Source organism: Uloborus diversus, chromosome 5, assembly GCF_026930045.1.
Source record: "Uloborus diversus isolate 005 chromosome 5, Udiv.v.3.1, whole genome shotgun sequence".
NCBI lineage: Eukaryota > Metazoa > Arthropoda > Arachnida > Araneae > Uloboridae > Uloborus > Uloborus diversus.
Genome location: NC_072735.1, coordinates 112272994 through 112291899, shown reverse-complemented (window position 1 = coordinate 112291899; position 18906 = coordinate 112272994). Strand labels below are relative to the sequence as shown.

General features: G+C 30.6%; 1 protein-coding gene across 3 annotated transcripts in view; it reads left to right on the top strand.

The window, feature by feature from the left end:
- The window catches only part of LOC129221946 (YTH domain-containing protein 1-like), a 121041-nt gene that overhangs the window by 6844 nt on the left and 95291 nt on the right, over positions 1-18906 (top strand). For all 3 annotated transcript variants that reach the window (XM_054856337.1, XM_054856335.1, XM_054856338.1), the window contains exons 3-4: positions 5594-5830; positions 13940-14063. In XM_054856337.1, coding sequence (XP_054712312.1) covers positions 5789-5830; positions 13940-14063 — 166 coding nt within the window. In that variant the 5' untranslated portion in view covers positions 5594-5788. The remainder of the gene's footprint in view (positions 1-5593; positions 5831-13939; positions 14064-18906) is intronic.

The window sequence follows — 18906 nt, the reverse complement described above, 5'->3', positions numbered from 1 at the left end:
ATTCTAAATCTTTGCAGTGTTTAATTAACTCTTCTTTTGGGGTGTCCCTTAAGTCATACACATTGTATAAAAATTTAAAAAAGCTGCTGTGGGTACTCATTAATTCAAACCTACTTTCTAAGGCATTAATTGCCTGATCTATTGTAAAAAAGTAAAACTCTATTTTAAATTTTAATTTCGGATCTTCCACTGGATCATCTCGTGCTTCATACATAAAATGAGTACTTTTTCGTCTTACTCTATGACGAGGTTGTGTCAGCTCAAAATTAGCCGGGATGTCAATCTCTTCAGCCAATTCCGTTGCATCAGAGAGCATTTCCTCGAAAGATGCATCGGATCGCAGATCCTTAAAAAAATCTCCACAGTTTTTTATGAGTTCTATTGCGGATGGAAGGTCATAGTCTATGGTCTGCAATAACTTACTGATTGGATTTATGCCATTTAAAATTTTATACCATATAACTATTGAGCATAGAAATTTAAATTGCTTCAGAGCTTTTAACAATCCTGATGCCTCATCTCAGACAGAGTTGTCGATTTCTATGTTGTCATAGATGCTAAGGAAAGCATCGTAAATTCCCCCTAATTCATACCTTAAGGGTTTTATAGCCTCTACGCGGCTTTCCCATCGAGTTTTACTTAATGGTTTCAAGGTGAACCCTTTTATATGTTGTAGCAATATGCCCCATCGGAAAGTTGATGAGGAAAAAAAAGTATAATAAATCAAGAAAAAGAATAGAAAACGTTTAATTTCAAATATTTTATCCTCCATTTCGGTTAAATATACTTTAACGGGTAATCTGAATAGTTATTAAAAATTATCGATAAAGAAAATAATAGTCATAAAATACCATGTAAAAAAGAAGCATTCGAAATGAAAGCAACTTTTTTTCATGTGAAACTTTTTTCGAATACTTTGGTAACTATTTTAATTTTAAACACGTAACTGTAACGTTTATTTTCTAGGATGGCAAGAATTTAAAAAAATATCATTAGAAATTTCTTATCGAACGACAAATGACCAATATTAGAGACCGAAAACAGCTAAGGGGGGAGGGGGGGCTACTAAATATTTTATGTTTTAATTTCGAATAAAAATTCTATGCATTTCTATCATAATAAAAAAATTAGTAAAAAATAATTGTCACATAACATGATTTTTGTTCAGAAATATGGCCTGTATTATAATTCCCCCTCCCCTATTTAGTCTTTTTTAGGGCGTTCTTTTTATTTTTCCCCTTACTTTAGTGGATTTATCCGGTTTTAATGCCACTTTGACTATTAAATTGCAAATGTAGAAGGGTCATTCTCCTGTTATACACGGGATATTTGCAGACATTTAAAGTGCAAAAAACAGTTAAAAAGGATGTTAATTCATATTTTTTTGCAATTGGATCATAAATCAAGATTCATTCTGAAATTTCAAATGCTATAGTGCTTCTATCCAATTCTCTTGCCTTTTGGTCAAATACATTAATTAGAAAAATTACAAATTTATTTAATTTGTGTCATGCACGGGACATGTATGAATGTTACTCTATCTCAGCTATAAGAATTCAAAAGTTAAAATAGTAGTTGTGTTTATAATGAAATAAAAACTAATACTGGCAATAATATATACCATTTTAAGTGAAAGTTCAATAAAAAGTATTTTACATAATAAATAAATAAATAAATATATATATATATATATATATATATATATATATATATATATATATATATATATATATATATATATATATATATAAAATATACTTTAAATTGTTATAATGTAACTAGTATTAGGATGATACGTTATTTAATACTAAAACATCATTGAAATATCTACCTAAATCTCCAAGCAGAAAAAAAAAAGGCTACGGTTCCTGCTATTGCAAAACTTCTTATTTGTTTGAATCTTCCCTGCTTCAAGTGTACGGTAAATTGTCGGGGACACGTGGACTACAATCAACGGAAAGAAAAAATACCATGGAAGATACGGCGCCGCACAGAATCAGGCGAGAGTTCTGGTAATCAGACCCTGACCCCCCACCCATTCAGTCTCGTTTCCCAACCAAAACAGGCAACTGTTGACCATTTGCTGTCGGCGACAGCAATTAAGGTACAATAAACGAAGAGGAAAGAAAACCTTCACGTATTTTTCAGACTCCCAAGCTATTGTGCTCGCAAAATACTCTCATACAAATTTGCTCCTAATGTAAAATGTATTTTAGACATTCGAACCAAAATGCCGCCCCTCAAATTTGCCGCCCCGGACAGGGGTCCGGTTTGTCCGGCGCTAGAGCCGCCCCTGGTAGGGACCATCTTTGAGGTAGGAAAAGGACAACGTTCAAAATTCTCTCTCCCTGGAAATGTTTTTACATTGAAATTCTGACCCAATTTTCGACTATTTCTTTGTAATGTTGGTTGTCAATGCTTAAGTAGTGAAACTTAGTACCATCCATGAATCTAATCACATTGACTCAAGTTTGAAGGTTAGGAGATTGTTCCGTCCCTTCAAAGATGGAAAAATTCAAAACTACTGACCAGCAGGGACAGATTAAGAGGGGGTCCATGTCCCCCTCCCTCCAAACCTTATGAGCTTTGGAATTTTTTTCGGAAAGGAAAAAATATTAAAAAAAATGACGAAAACTTAAAAAAATAGTGAATCTTATCAGATGTGTTTTACTTTAAATAAATTTAACTCCTAGTCAGAGCAGAATTATTTCCTTTCCCTTGAAACAGAAAAATTTATCTTTATTTTTAAAATGTTCAGACATTTTTTCATGACATCAATTTAAAGGCTCATTCAACTCAACTTCTGACCGGATGTAGTAACTCGGGCCATGCATAGGGGGTAGATCAATGGTTCAGATTGTGTCATTGATTTTTTTTTTTGGGGGGGGGGGGAAGGGTATTATCTATTTTTGGTTTGGGCTCTCTTGGGAGGATGGACACCTGTGAGAATTGAGCTAATTTGAGAATGCTGCTCCCCCAAATGATCCGGCTAAATCCGCCACTGTGCCAAACATCGGAAACATTTATATTATAAGAATTACATTAATAACAGTTGTTTCGAATGGTGAGATATATCCTGGCTAAGTCCAAGAAATAATTGAGGGTACAGACCGGGAATTTTTCTACACTGGTCTGAAAAGAGCTTCAAATGAGCAGAAAAAAACCGATACAGAATGGTATAAGGTAAATCAAGTTTTCCGTAAAAATCAGCGCTCCAGTGAAGCTAGTTTCAGCTCAAGGGTTATTTTCATTTAAGGTGAATAAAATGCAAATACGTTTTTGAATTCATGAAATGTAAACATTCTTTTTAGTGAAGTTAATGTCACAAAATTATTGTGCGCAAAAGTGTTTGTCGAAGGTATTTTTTTAATAGCATAATTAAGTTATAGGTTTAACATTTTACAATTATTGTATGAAATGATTGACTATGACTGTGTGATTTTATTATATGGTCTATAAGAAGTTAAGGTATCACCTTTCAACTATTAATTTATCATTCAATACATGCATACGATATGTCCGTGTCATACAGTGTAACATCCGTTACAGCCCGTAACGTCCGTTACAGAGATTTTAAAAAATTTTAGCACAAAAGAGAATAACTGAATTTTAATACCAAGGTTCTGATAAATTAGAGTCATGTTTTGTAAAGTTAAATCAAAAAGATTTGAACAAATTTACATTATCGATTCACAGACTTTTTAATATGATCATGCCATAGCACAAATGATGTTCCACTTTATGTAACGTCCGTTACAGTTAAATATTATTTATTTTTTGCAGCTTAAATGCAAAAATAAATTTTGAAACCTGGTCAAAGTAATCTTCAGTCTTGGTTTTATCAAGAAAAAATAACTTGCTCCTATTTGGAAGCATTTATATGCATCTCATAATCTTTTCACAAATGATTTTGTGCGTGAATGTAACGTCCGTTACAATGGAATTCACCATATGCTGGGTCCAGCCTGTTGCTGGTCGTCGCATTTGTATTTGGTTGCAATCAGATGCTACCAATTTCTCTAATGTACCTTTAAATTCTCAGAGCAGGTCCTCGTTTCAATCCGAAAAATATACGTCACAAAGCACGATTTCGTCACCATATAAAGATTTGAAAAGTGCAATATTGTCTGTAGTTTCAACAAGAACTTCAGATTTGACAACTACCTGTATGAGTTATTTAAAACATCTTAAATGTATGCTGGCAAATAGAGGAAGTATTGACAAAAGATGTTTTAGAAAGGCTTAAGAGTTGAAAGTGAAAAAAATAATGAATTAAAAAGCAAGACAATAAAAAATACTGGAAAAAGAAAGCTTCCATTCAGAGGAAGTATCTGGAATAGAAACTGCTAAAAATATGCTTATGAAGCAAAGTTTAGCAAGCACAGGTGCGTGGGTATAAATATTGTAATTAGAGGAAGCAAGCAAGAAAGAATTTATTGGCAAATATATGGCTGCTGAGGGAAACATTATGAGATTAAATATTTTTACAAAATTTGGGATGAGGGATGTTTTTTTATTTTTCCTGATATAGATGACATGGATTTCATTGAAACACATCAAATAATAAAAAAATTTAATGAGCCACAATTTTTTTTTAAAGAATGACAAGTATGGATATTATGCATTGAAAGAAACCTTATTAATATTTTGTCAAATTTACTGTTTGCACTATTTTTTTTTTAATTAAATAGTTAAATTTTGTTAACTGACTCTTAAGTCTATATTATCACACTGCATTAAACAAATAGTATGCTTTTTTTATCACTTAGACTTAATACCCATTTTATCCCACAGGCTACCCATTTTTACCTGCATAGGTAAAATGGGTATAGAAAAAAATATATTCATAAACACTCCTCTCAAAAATAAATTTGTATCAAATTATATACGAAAATCATTTAATTCTGCTATCAACATATGTAATGTATACATAAAACAAAACAAAAAAAAGAAAGAAAGAAAGAAACAATATTTTGACAAAAATATTTGTCAAAATCCAAAAGTAGGCTATTTTATACCCATTTTACCCTACCTGACCCTACAAAAAAGAAAAATTGTATGATATCAAACTGAAGCTGCGTAATGTTGTGGGGAACCCCCCCCCCCCCCCTTTTTGTTATATTCTAGCACACTAATTGAAGATTTCCATTGTGTTTTAAGTTATCCTGTCTCTACTGATTTTACTAATTTTTTAACATGTAGCTTTTAATAATAAAAGAATTTATATAAATCTTGCATTAGAAAATATATAAAATAATAAATATAAATAAAATGGAGAATATATGTGTTCCCTATAAATCTACAATTTACGTCGGATCTCGACCAAATTTGGGAGGGAGGTAGGTACTAGGGCACCCAAGAAGGAACATAGAGGGTTTTTTAATGCCAAAAAGGAACCAAACCATTCAAATTTTAATTTTAATACCCGAAAATGGCATTAAATGGCTCTTTCAACCGAAAATAATAATCCAACCAGTTCAATTTTAGCACCATTTGAAAGCACCCAAAAAATATCCAATTTTCTTTATGCGTTCAGATTTATTTGTTGAGACATGCTTGCAAATATCTTAAATAAACTTTTCTTTTCTATTAGCTGTGAAGTCACATACAGCGAATTCTTCAAAATCTTTGAAAGCTTCTGAAAAATCTATGAGTAGAACTGCAAAAAAGATGATTAAAACTCAGGCAAAGAGTCCATCAAAGCCAAGCAAATCTCTTCCAGCATCCATGAAAGAAGATAAAAAACCTCCAATTAAAATCAAGACTGAACCAGTTTCTCCAAAAGCAAATGCTGTTAAAAACAGTTCTGAAAACTGAAACTACAAGCAAGGTTTCTGAACTTTTGTTATTTCTGTTCACATATGAATTTTAACTTTATTCTTGTTTTTCATGTTTTCATGAATGATACTATGGTCTTGAAATATTTCATTATGTTTGTCTCCTATGTTGTCTCTGTTTTTGCAGGTATGCAGAAACTCTGCATCTAGTTTTTGTATTGCTTTTTAACTACACCTTGCCTCCCTAATTTTCAATTATATCAAAGTTTATATGGTAGTGCTTTAAAATTGCTCAATTTCTATTATTTTTTAAGGTTTCTCAAATGTACTTAATTTTACTTAAATATGTTTAAAAGGCATAATTGATTTAAAAAAAAAATCTTGCCTATGGCTTGCCTAATGGTTATGGAGGTTTTGTTAACATTTCTTTGAAAAAAATTAGTCTATCTTTAAAATTATAAGATGCACATTTGTTCTAGTAAAGAAATAATGTTCTATTTTTGTGCTATGGTCATTAATTAATTGGGCAGTTCTCGAAAAGTGGGAGCAAACACAGACCTCAACTTATAAGCTTCAACACCAAATAACTTTTATTTGAATTGACTTAAAAATTTTTGAGTTAAATAATAATACTGTATAGAGACAAGAATTGACATAAATTGTGGAAAAAATGCTCTTCAAATACCCTTAAAAAAATATTTTCTTTGCTAAAAGGCACAATTTTGGATTTTCAAAACGTTAACTGAGCAAATGTAATATCAAAAAAATTTTTTTTAAATTATTTCCAAAGGTTTAAAAAAAAAAAATTAAGGGTATAAATCTCAAACTGAATATTTTTTTGGTAATATTTTCTACAAATTAAAAAAATAAAGACAGTTTATTTATTGTGTAAAAGATTTTAGAAAAAAAGGAAGTTGGAAGTTGCATGTATGTCCAAAAGTTACGATCTTGACAATGCTATTATTTGAGTACTAAATATATGATTTATATATTTTAAAGGTATTTTTCGATCCTCAAAATCAATTGCTAATCATTTTAAAGTGTTTTCATATGTTTTTATGCAGTATCTTTGAAGCAAAATCATTTTTCTTAAACATATATGTGAGATGTCCAAATTGCGTTACGATCTAGACACCAATAATTGTGTCCATTTCTTCAATATTATAATATGATCTTCTGTCATGTAACCTTAGTAAAAAAGGATATTATAATGTTAATTTCTTTAATCCATTGGTATTTTGCGCAATTAATACGTTATGCATTGAACATTACATAAATAACAGTGGAAACTCAAGTTATGATCGTAACAAATAGTAAACAAAAGTGGCAAAAATCGTCAAGCAAACTCCGATTGGCGACAACTCACAGCGTGCGATAAGCAAAGGGTTACCAGAGAGGAATTCAGGTTTTCGCCAACAGCGTCGGTTTTGGCGACTTTATCACCTGCGCTGGCAAAATGAATGGTTTTTTTTTCCGGATTCTACGAAACCATAAAATTTTATTACTTTAAGACCAGTATATAAAGTCATTTATGTACTTCATAAATCCTCTATTTTTCAATACAGAAATTAAAAATAGATAAAATTTTCATTGGAAAAGTTCAAAAACTGAAACTTTCATTATGATGATGTCCAAAATCTGTTACTTACTGGACAACTGAATGTCCAAAATCTGTTACCTACTGGACAACTGAATGTCCAAAATCTGTTACCTACAGATTGATCATTAAATTTGCTATTTATTAATTTTTATAAATACCTGCTGTCTTTTTATGTTTGTGTATGATGTTCTAGGTTTACATACTTTGCAATAAAAGCAAAATTGATTTCAAATTCCAAAATTTTAAAAATTATTAAGTAACGTTTTTGTTCCCACCTTTTGAGAACTGCCCAATTTTTATGTTACATTATATGCAAATACTTTGTTTAAATAAGTATTTGTCTAAAATGTTCAAGCAATAAGAAAAAAAAATATACTCTCATTTCAATTTTAATAATGTACAAATCAAATCAAATTTTACTCAAAGTGGAAGATCTCACTTTACTTTTTCCTCTGGTTTGAACCCTAGTGACTACTGGATCTTAAAATACTAACACTGAAAAATAAAATTTTTAAATTAATAAAAATGTGCATGAGTTAAATCCATAAAAGTTCTCACTTAACATTTAGTAAATATTTCATGAAAAATTAGAAAGCTGACACTCTAATCATAGCAAGCAATTGTTTTCAAATGCAGAAAGTATAAACGATTGTAAGCTTTGGAGTTTAAAACAAAAGGGGGAAAATTCTTTACCACCTCCAACCAAAAGTTGATGCCATGACATAATTGCTACAGTACAGTAATTAATTGCAGATTGAGATTGGAAATTCTCCGAGTGCTTTTAATAATTCTCATGTATTATGAAGATCTTCTAGTACAAAAAAAACGTTTTTGAATAATTACCATATTATGTTTATAGATATCCAAAATGGACACCATTTGAGATATTATTGTTATTTTTGGGAGGGGGTACAGTGTTTTTTAATTTCACTTGGATAAAATACCTGTTCTATACGAAGTAGCACTTTTCAGGGTCTTTTGGTTTTGGTCAATTTAACTAATGCTTTCTCAATTGTTTTATCCTTGAAGAAATAGTGACCCCCCCCCTCCTCCACTGCCAAATATATCTATCTATCTATAAATATATATATATTTGGCATATATATATATATATATATATATATATATATATATATATATATATATATATATATATATATATATATATATATATATATATATACATCAATGATGTTCTCCAAGATGCCATGGGCAAGTTTGGTGAGATTGATAATCAGCTGGATGATACTTGAGTACTTAATGTAACACTGAACATTTTCTTGCTCTGCAAAAGTAAATTTGATGCTACATAATTTCCAGGGTTGGCCAGATTGGACCCAATGTTTTTTTTTTGAAAAAATCCATTTAAAAAACCTGTTATTTAACCCACTTTTGGGTTTTTTAAAATTTTCTGAGAAGTTCTTTAAAAAATTAATGAATTTAAATACTTCCACAATTTGAACTGTTTTATTTGTTCTTCACCACAGACAACGGGCATAAAAAATGAATTTTGAACTTTAATAGTATTTCTAAACTCTTAACAGCATTAAAAAAATACTTCAAAGATTTTAAATAAATATATTTAACTTTTTTCTTTAACTGCTCAATAAATAACTCAAATTATCTTAACTAAGTCATGTCACATTGATTTTCTCAATATTTGTAGATTGTACAGAGGAAACTACTCTATCTAAAAGGCTTTTATTTGAACTATTTTCTGCAAACCAACACGTCACAAATCTCGAATAAACAAGGAATATTTTTTAGAAATTAACAGGTTTTACAAACGGTCGGACAGAAAACAGAATAGGATGTACAGTATTTTCATTATCTTACGAAAGAGTTTAATATTTCTTACTCTGTACACAAAAATAGTAAAACAGGCAACATAAAATTCAAAGAAATGTCTTAATTAAGCTGGAATTCGGTAAAAAGGATTTAAACTACTTGAGGTTCTACAATAGTTTTGTATAACAAAATGAAATACAATAAAGTAAAAAGCAAAAAAAAAAAAATGTAGTAATTAAAAATGAACAATAGATTTTATCACTTGAGAAGTAACTTTGCCTTAACTGTTGGTAATAATGAAAACTAAAAAATCAAATTTCAGCATTCTTGGATTTTGTCGTCTTTTATACTTTTCTTCAGAAAACGCTGATTTTTAACTAGTTTTCCAGCTTTTTTTACTCAAAGACAATTTTTGTTCTTTGTCCATATACTTATGCTACAAGTACCCCCACATTTTTCCATAAAAAAAGACAAAAAACCTACATTTCTTTTTAAAAAACCCAGCTTTAGGTGGGGTTTTTTTTTTGGGTTTTATTGAAAAAAAAAACTCTGGGTCCATGGGCTTTTTTTAAAAAAAAACACGGGTTTTTGCCAACCCTGATAATTTCATGTGGGATTTTTTTCTCTATTAATATATGAACTAAAAATTCTTGTGTTAAAATCAAAATTTCTGGTTTTCTGCTCATAAATGTGTTGAATTTATGGTCAATAACTACGCCAATCGATAAAATACGGCTTATTACAAAAAAGTTGTAAATGGTTATTTACTACACAACTGTCAAACCCCCTTTTTTTGGATTGTTCAAGGAAAACTTTTTACTGTCTGAGTTGAGGTTTTAAATACATGTTTTCTATTTTGTTGAGTTATTAAATAATACATTGAAGTTCGCAGGATTTTGTAATACCTAGAGATTTAAGTCTTGTAGGGAACAAGTGGTGAAAATTATTGAAAAGATGTTGAAAAAAGCCAGAAACAAAATGTCTTGTAAAATGACAACTCAGCACATTTTCCCCCCTGTTGCTTGGGAGCATTTAACAACAATTTGGCTTAGTTTTTTCAAACATCCCTGAAGGCCATAATTTTCGACCATTTGTAATTTCTGTAAAGTGTTACAAACTCCAGGTATTTCAAAATTCAATGAATTGCAAAGTAAGGAAGAACAGTATTTAACAACTCAACAACAAAACAAATTACATGTGTTTAAACTGCTATATAATTTTCTCAAACTAAAAGTGGCGTCTCTCAATCAGGGCTCGTTGATTTAAATCAGCCTGATTTAAATCAATTAATTAAAAAAAAATATCATTGATTAAAATCACGTTCATTATATTTTCATAAATTAGTTTTGCATTTTAAGAAGGTGTTGCTCTAAAATTAACTACACTGCATTATACAATCTTAACTTCAACAGGCGAAACTACATAGCAGGGGTCTGTCCATTTTTTACAGGGTCCTTTTTTTGTAAAAAATCAATTTTGTGAAAATCAATTAATTTTGTGAAAAATCAAATTATCTCTTTATAGTGAATAAAGGTAATGTTTCAAAGAAATTCTGGAAGCAGGTGTCTGGCCAGAGCAAATTTGGGTCCGTTAACGGACCCTTCACAAAAATCCGATCAACCAAAACAGACTTTTCACAAAAATCTGATCAACCAAAACGGACCCTTCACAAAATTCTGGTAAACAAAAACGGATCTTTCGCAAATTGTTTATTGAAAGAGCAAATCTCAAATTAAAATAATACAGCATATTTAAAGTTAAATTAGAGGAATCAACTCATACAAAATCAGCGAATTTTGCAAAAGGAAAAAAAAAAAAAAAACGGGGGCACTCTTGTGATGCTCCTGCAAGCCATAAATAATTACTACCGCCAAATAAATATAATGCCTGTTGTTGGTTTCTTTGAAAGAAATTAACAGCTGAAAGTCAGTTTTGGTTTATAATTTTGCTTGTTTGTTTTATGCAGCGGTGTTGTTGTAAACTTCTTTGGAAAAGCGTCAAACATTCTCTGAATAGGCGTAGTAAGCACTTTTCTCCCCACTCATGATTTAATCATCAATAATATACAGGGAAATGAATTTAGAACTGCAAAGGATAGTATGGGTGGGGCGGATGTGATCGCTTCAGATAGGGTTACAAAATGTAAACTTATCGCCACTTAGTATCTGGTGGTGCGTTATTTTGGGAGAGAAAGTTATATGGGTTTGGTTTTTTCGATACTAAAAAGGATAATTAACTTTAAATAAACTTTTTTATTTACCGTTATTTTTTCCTATAGATGTCTACATTTTGAAAAACGCAATCTTTTTACATCCAATATGAGAATCATATTTTTATTCTTTTTTTTTTCAAGCTAACTTCGCTTTATTAGGATGCAAATAAATGAAAAAGTCTCTTTATTTTTGTAACAAAAGCTTATTTCAAGTTTTTAAAGGGGAATTCCATTTTCTTTTATAAGTCGATAATTAAAATGCTGAATCGATGGTTTTATTTTTTATTTTATTTATTTATTTATTTTTTGCTTCAACTGTGTCCCAGATATTAATGATATGTTTATCATAAGACTCTAAAATGCAATTCAAAAGTAATTTTATCAAAAATATTTATTTTACAAGCCGTTTTTATACTTTTGATTCCTTCACTTTGAGGATTGAAATCTCTTTGCATCCGCTGTGGGAAATGTGATTTTTCGAATTTCCGATGTTTTAGTACGCTTAGTTAAGAGTTAAACAAATAAAATATTTTTTTTATTTTTGTGAAAATCACGGAGTTTATAAGGTTTTGAACGAAACTCTGTGCTCTTAAGCAGTGTCTTGGGTTAAAAAGTTAAATGCTGAACCCCTGTCTAATTTTTTTTCTTAGTTATTTTAAATACTATACAAAAAAACATTTCTAGTATAATTTAACATGATGTAGAATGGTAGATAAATATTGATACTTGAGGGGTGCCCATCTCCCAGGGAGCGATGCCCTCCCCCCTCTCTTCAAATACTAGAAAAAACACTCAAGAATGATATTCTCAACAGAAAAAGAGAGAAAACAATCAACTTTAAGTGTCAATGATGCAGTTTTCCACCATCTCAAGAGTCTAAACTTTTCGTTTTTATAAGAAATTTTTTTTTTTTTAATTATTTGATTTTTCACAAAAAATAATTGATTTTTCACAAAAATTATTTTATTTTTCACAAAAAAACGGACCCTGTGAAAAAATCCTGGACAGACCCCCTGAGTGGCGGACGTGCGTCCAGGAGACCCCATAGAACCTACAGCCTTGAAATTTTGTATAAAGATACTTCAAGCCCCTGGGGGTGTGCACCTGGGGTTTTATTTTTTTTAAAGTCAAATTAGTTTATTTGTAATTAATTTTTTTATGCTCAAATTTCGCTTATATTGCTTATAATTGACTATTAAACGGTGTGAAAAATTACTTGAACATGTTAATATATATCGTTGGGAAAGGTAGAATTTTCTGTGTTCTACGCAATTTGTTTCACTGCTCTAACTTAAATACAGCAGGAGTTATTTGCATTTTTTAGCTCGAACTTTTTTAGGCTTAACTAAAATTTAGGCACTACTTTCTTCATTGAATCTATCAGTAAAAAGTGAATGAATTGCCCTAGTTTTTTTTGACACCACTGAAAAGAGCAGCTTTTTTTTACTCCAGATCCAACTCGATCTATGGTCAAAAAACTAAACTTCTATCTCTAAAGGAAAAAAAGTTACATCTTCTCGAAAAGAAACATGCCAATCGAAAAGTTACGTCTTTTTTCGATTTGCAGGTTTCTTTTTTATTCAAACTTTAAGGGTTTCGATTTTAATGGAAAATCTTAGGCTCAATTCAAGCCCCAAGCTAAAGAGCAAAAATATATTACTAGAGACCACAAATATGAAAACGACTTTTCAAACATGCAAAACTGCGGTCCTTAGGAGGTTTTCTCAGTCACTTCCTATTCTGGGCTGATGAGTGCTAATAAGCACGAAATTGCAGTCTTCAGGTGGAATGACGGAGCTGACGGTGTATTTTATGTATTATAACATATTTAAAAATCTTTAAAATGTATTGAATAGTTAGAGAACTTATCTTAGTTTTAAAAGAGAGCTGAATGGATTCATCTACTGTATGAAATTTATTATGTTTTATAAATGAAAAGTAATTAATAACTACAAACATTTGAAGGTTTAAAAAAAATCAAACTCTGTTCTCAATATGGTCCTGGGATACTTGCATGACTTATAAATAGTAGGAATAGATACAGGCAGTAATTATTTTTTGATAGAGTTACTTTATCCCATCAGATTTTTGGAAACTCCTGCTCCTAAATGGTTTTTCTCCTTTGAATTTATAAAGAATATTAAATCACAACTAATGACCTGCAGTTTTCCTTTATCTTTGTTGAGTACTCTTCTAAAATCCTGATTGATTTCATACGTTAAAAGCAAGTATTGAATGACTTGCAATTTAGTTGGATTGTAGGTGACACTGGATGTAGGGTTTTTGAATTCTTACCCACTGTTCATTTTTCCCTGTGTAATGAAAAGTAGATAGGAAAAAAAATTTCCTTTCAAGTTATGGACTATCTCCATAATATCTTCTTAGATTTTGCCTCTAATGATTCTTGTGGGGAAATTAGGTTCTTAGAGACACATATTTTCTTCTGTCCTTTAACGTCACATTTACATAATAAACATAATAATGTAAACTGATTACTCTTAGCTTGAATGAATACTTTATAATAAAAACAATATTTATTTTCTCTCCATCTTTTAATTTCAGGGGCCTGTCAGGATAGTTAAAAAAATAGTGTCAAAAAATTCGAAAGTTTCTGCATCTGCAAAGCAATCTAGTGCTCCTGCAAAAGTTGTGCAGAAGACAATAATATTAAAAAAAGATGTTCCTGGTAAGTTCTGAGCTATTTTGGTGCTCTATTCAGTTTATTAATGATTAATTAAAAACTATGAGGATGTGAAGGAAATACATTAAAATTATGTACAAGAGTTTGTTTTGTTTTAGCTGAATTTCAAAAGCCCCTTTTTTAAACTTAAAACTGAATGCTAAATCAAATTTTCAGTTTCTTCCAATACTCTTTGGTATCTTCCAGTCCCAATTTTTTAAAGATAGAAGCTGTAAGACAGCTTTATTTATAAAATTTGATGAGCTCTGTACAGTTCAGCTGCGTATTATTTTAGTCTAAAGGATAGTAAAAGCGGTTTTCAGTCAAAGAAGAATGAAACAATTACCATATGAAAACAGTGAGAAGAAAGGGGATGTAAGTGCCTAACTTAAGTCTGTAGATAACCAGTACAAATGATAAGTGATTCTCTCTTCTGTTTTGGGGTAAGAGATAGTACTATTTACACTGGTAGGTGCTCTTTTCAGATTGATTTAAAAAACCTTTCAATGAAAGCCTACCTAGGAACGGAACTTTAAACGAGATTTACTCAAAACCTAGTAATGTTACCTATATCCCTTTGCTTTTCACTGCATCATACTGTTTTTATTCAACAGTTTTGTTTATGATGCTGTATGCTTTTTATTAGATCAACAAATATATGTACAGTCAACTCTCGATAACTCGAAAGTCCCAAGGGACCGACTAAAACATTTGAGTAATCGGATGTTCCTTTCCTAACTTTCATTAGAATATTTTTTTTTTTCTAGAAGTCTCTAAATAATTAACCAGCAAAAAAGCTTTAGGTCGTCAGCCACAGCAAAAAATAACCCAATCGGCTACTTCTCAAGTAATGTTGCAGCACTGTGTACATTAATTACTTAGAAGCACTAATGTGAATAAAATTATCCCCCTCTTAAAGCTGATAAACAAAGCAATGTGTAAAAGGGGAGCAAAACAAACTTTCTTTCTTATTTTGACTGCTTTTTTATGCATAAAATGGAAATGAAACTCTCAGAAAAACTTTGACTTTAAAAGGAGTAGAAGTACATTCAAAAAAGGCAACTTTGCATTAAAAATGCTAATTTTTTTGGGATTAAATGAAAACTCCGAGATAAAAGAATATTTGAGTAATGAGGCTTCAAATTATCGAGAGTTGACCGTATGTATATACATATATATACAGTTGGCTCTTTGTGTAACGACTTTCAAGGGACCACAAAAAATCGTCCTTAAGTAGAAAGCGTCTTAAAATGGAACGCTTTTAACACTATTGTGAATAATCTGGGACCGTGAAAAAGTCTTTAAATAAAGAAAGTCGAATAAATAGAGCGTCGTTAAACAGAGAGCCTACTGTATATGTACATACAGGGCGAGTCTAAACTCTTGTACAAAACTTTAAAGTGTGTTATAGGGGAGGATTAGAAGCAGGAATCATAGAGGAACATTAGTCGCAAGTGCAACGCTGATGTATTACATGCACACAAAGCCAGAAACTAAAGGATGCATAGATCCTAAATTCATTACAAAAAGACTGTTTTACACAATATTTTAGTTTTTAAGATAAGTTTAAAGCAGTTGTTGAAATTTGTGGCTTGCAGCTGTATTACATGCGTTACAATGATAAAGTACTCACTGTCGCAATAACAAGCTATTTTGAGACTTTCATTGATTGCTGTGCCTTTGTTGCGATTCATATGTTAGAACTACTAAAGGCCATAACTTTTAACAACTGCTCTAAATCTTTCTTAAAAACTAAAATGTGGTGTAAACACGTCTTTGTGTTATAAGTTAGTGACCTGTTTTGCATCCACCTGTTTCTGTTTTTGTATGCATGTAGCTCATCAGCATTGCATTTGAGTGAACTTGCAATTTAGGTAGAATGTAGGTGACACTGGATATAGAGTTTGAGTCCACATGTTCCTATATGACTATTACTGTGCATGATCTCCTCTAACACCCCTTTGAGTTTTGCCCAAGAGTTGAGACTTACTCTGTAACTATTTTGTTTTTTCTTTTGTGATTATTTGTCTTATATCAGTAAAAGTTCATATTCTATTCAGCAATCTAGTAACTGGAAAGCACAAGTAATCCAAATAGTTTTTATGCCTTCAAAATAAAAGAAACTAAAGAAAAAAAAATATGATTGCATTAAATATATACCTCTGCTCTGCCTTTTTTTTTTTTCTCTTCTTGAAAGACAATATAGGAACAAAGGATACATAATTTGAAGCTATTTTAAAAGCTTCAAAAAGAAGTATTTTATTTTATTTTTTTCCTTGGGGTGATTCATTTCTCTACAGAAAGTCAAAATGACTTATGAGGAAATAGTGCTTTTTCTTTGTCATTTTGCAATTGTTTGGACTCCTTTACATGTTGAATATTGTCGTATAAGTCCCTTGAATTTGGTGCAAAAACTTTTTCTCGTACTTTCTAAGACATTCATTCCCATTCAGCCAGTTTGATTTAAGGTGACCCTATTTTATAAGCACATTTCTACAATAAGGTAAAAGTGGTATAATGGAAATATTTTTAAAGAAGATTGATAGTTAAAATAAACGAGTTTAATGTGGGAAATGTGTAATAAACTATAATGAGAGCAGCCAGAAGCACTACACATGTCATATTGTTTTGTAAAAGCTATGTGATCCTGTTAGGAAGTGCTTTCCAGATAGCTTTGATTAATTACTGGAAGAAGTTCTTCCAATGATTTTCTTTTAATTTATTTATTTCCTCTCTTGCTATGTATTTTTATCTAATAAATGATTTCATGTTTCACTTTTCAGTTTGTGTTAGTTGAAAAAAATTTAGTGAGGAAAAAAATGTGTATTAATATATTTTGGTATAACTAAAAGGGTCTGTTCAGAAACTGGCAGTAAAGTTAGTAACTATGCATATGATTAATACAGAATTACTTGCTTACCCAATTTATTATACATTTTGTGCTTTCACAACAAAATGGCACTTTGCTCCACCTTTTCAAACGCAGAGTTCAGTTAAGAGCGGAGGCAATCAGTAAATGCAACCCGTACTTGTAAATGAGACAATTTTAACTTTGACATTCAACTGTGTAAAAACTTGTTTCGCTTTTGTGCTGTTGAAAACCACAGCAAAATAGAATCATGAGATACAACATGACAAAAGCGGAGCAAAGTGTGTTCACCTGACAAACGGACAATATTTGTTCTGTATTTTCTAAAGAAACAAATCTTGTATTCTTAAAAATGGTGATAAAAATTGATGTTTCAGTAAATATAGGATGTTCATAAAAAATTAGGCTCTGTCTGGTAAAATAAACTTTTCACCAAATATCTTTGCAAAAGTTATTGTAAAGGTGTTGTAACATGCAGCCTTGCATAAATATGTGTGAATATCTTAATCAACTCTTTTGTATGACTGACTAAACTGTTTGGAATTGTCTTCTGGTATATTCAGTGGTCTGTCCAGGATTTTTTACAGGGTCCGTTTTTTTGTGAAAAATAAAATAATTTTGTGAAAAATGAATTAATTTTGTGAAAAATCAAAAAATTTCGCAAAAAAAAAATTTTTTTTTTGTTCAAACGAAATTTTAGAATTTAGAGATGGCACAAACTGCATCAATTAAACTTAAAGTTGAGTGTTTTCCTCTTCTACGTCGAGAAAATCATTCTGGATTTTTTTTCTGATATTTGGCGGGGGGGGGGGGGGGGGGGGGGGGGGGGAGGCATCGCTCTTTCAAGTATCAATATTTATCTACCATTCTGCATTATGTTAAATTATACTAGATATATTTCTGTACAGTACTTAAAATAATTGTATAACAAAAATATAAATAAATAAAATAAAATTCAGAATTGGGTTCAGCATTCAACTTTTTGACCCAAGACACTCTTAAAAAGCACAGAATTTCGTTTAAAACTTATAAATTCCGTGATTTTAACAAAAATAAAAAGTTTTTTCAATTGTTTACCTCTTAACAAAGCGTAATAATCATTAAAAATTCGAAAAAATCGGATTCCCATAGCGGATGCAAAGAGATCGCAAATCTCAAAGTGAAGACATCAAAAGTATAAAAACGGCTTGTAAAAGAAATATTTTTGATAAAATTATTTTAAAATTGCATTTTAGAGTCCTATGATAAACATATCATTAATATCTGTGGACACAGTTGATCCAAAAAATAAAATAAAATCAACCATCTATTTAGCATTTTAATTTTTGACTCATAACAGAAAATGGAATTTTGCTTTAAAAACTTGAAATGAGAGTTCTAACAGAAATAAAGAGACTTTTCATTTATTTGAATCCTACTGTAATTAAAAGAGTTTATTTAAAGTTAATCATCCTTTTCAGCATCGAAAAATCAAAACCCATATAATTTTCTCCCAAAATAACAATTAAACATCGCACCGCACTGTAAAAACGCAAATATTGACAAGCTGGCAAAATGATGAGAATATTTTCTAATCAAGTCATTATAAAGGTTCAACGCCAGACGCTAAGTGGTGATAATTTTGAAGTTGGTAACACTATCTGAAGCGATCATTTTTTCCTCACCCTTACTATCCCTTTGCAGTTCTAAGTTCATTTCACAGATATATACTATTATTGTTTATTAAATCATGAGCGGAGAAAAGTGCTTACCAATGCCTTTTCAGAAAAGTTTACAAAAACACCGCTGCTAATTAGCTGTGATAAAACAAACAACCATTATATTTATTTGGCAGTAGCAATTATTTATGCTTGCAGGAACATCCCAAGAGTGCCGATTTTTTTTTTTTTTTTTCAAAATTAGCCGATTTTTTATAAGCTGATCCCTCTAATTTGACTTAAAAAAAGGTTCCAAAAATTATCGGTTTATACACAGAACACA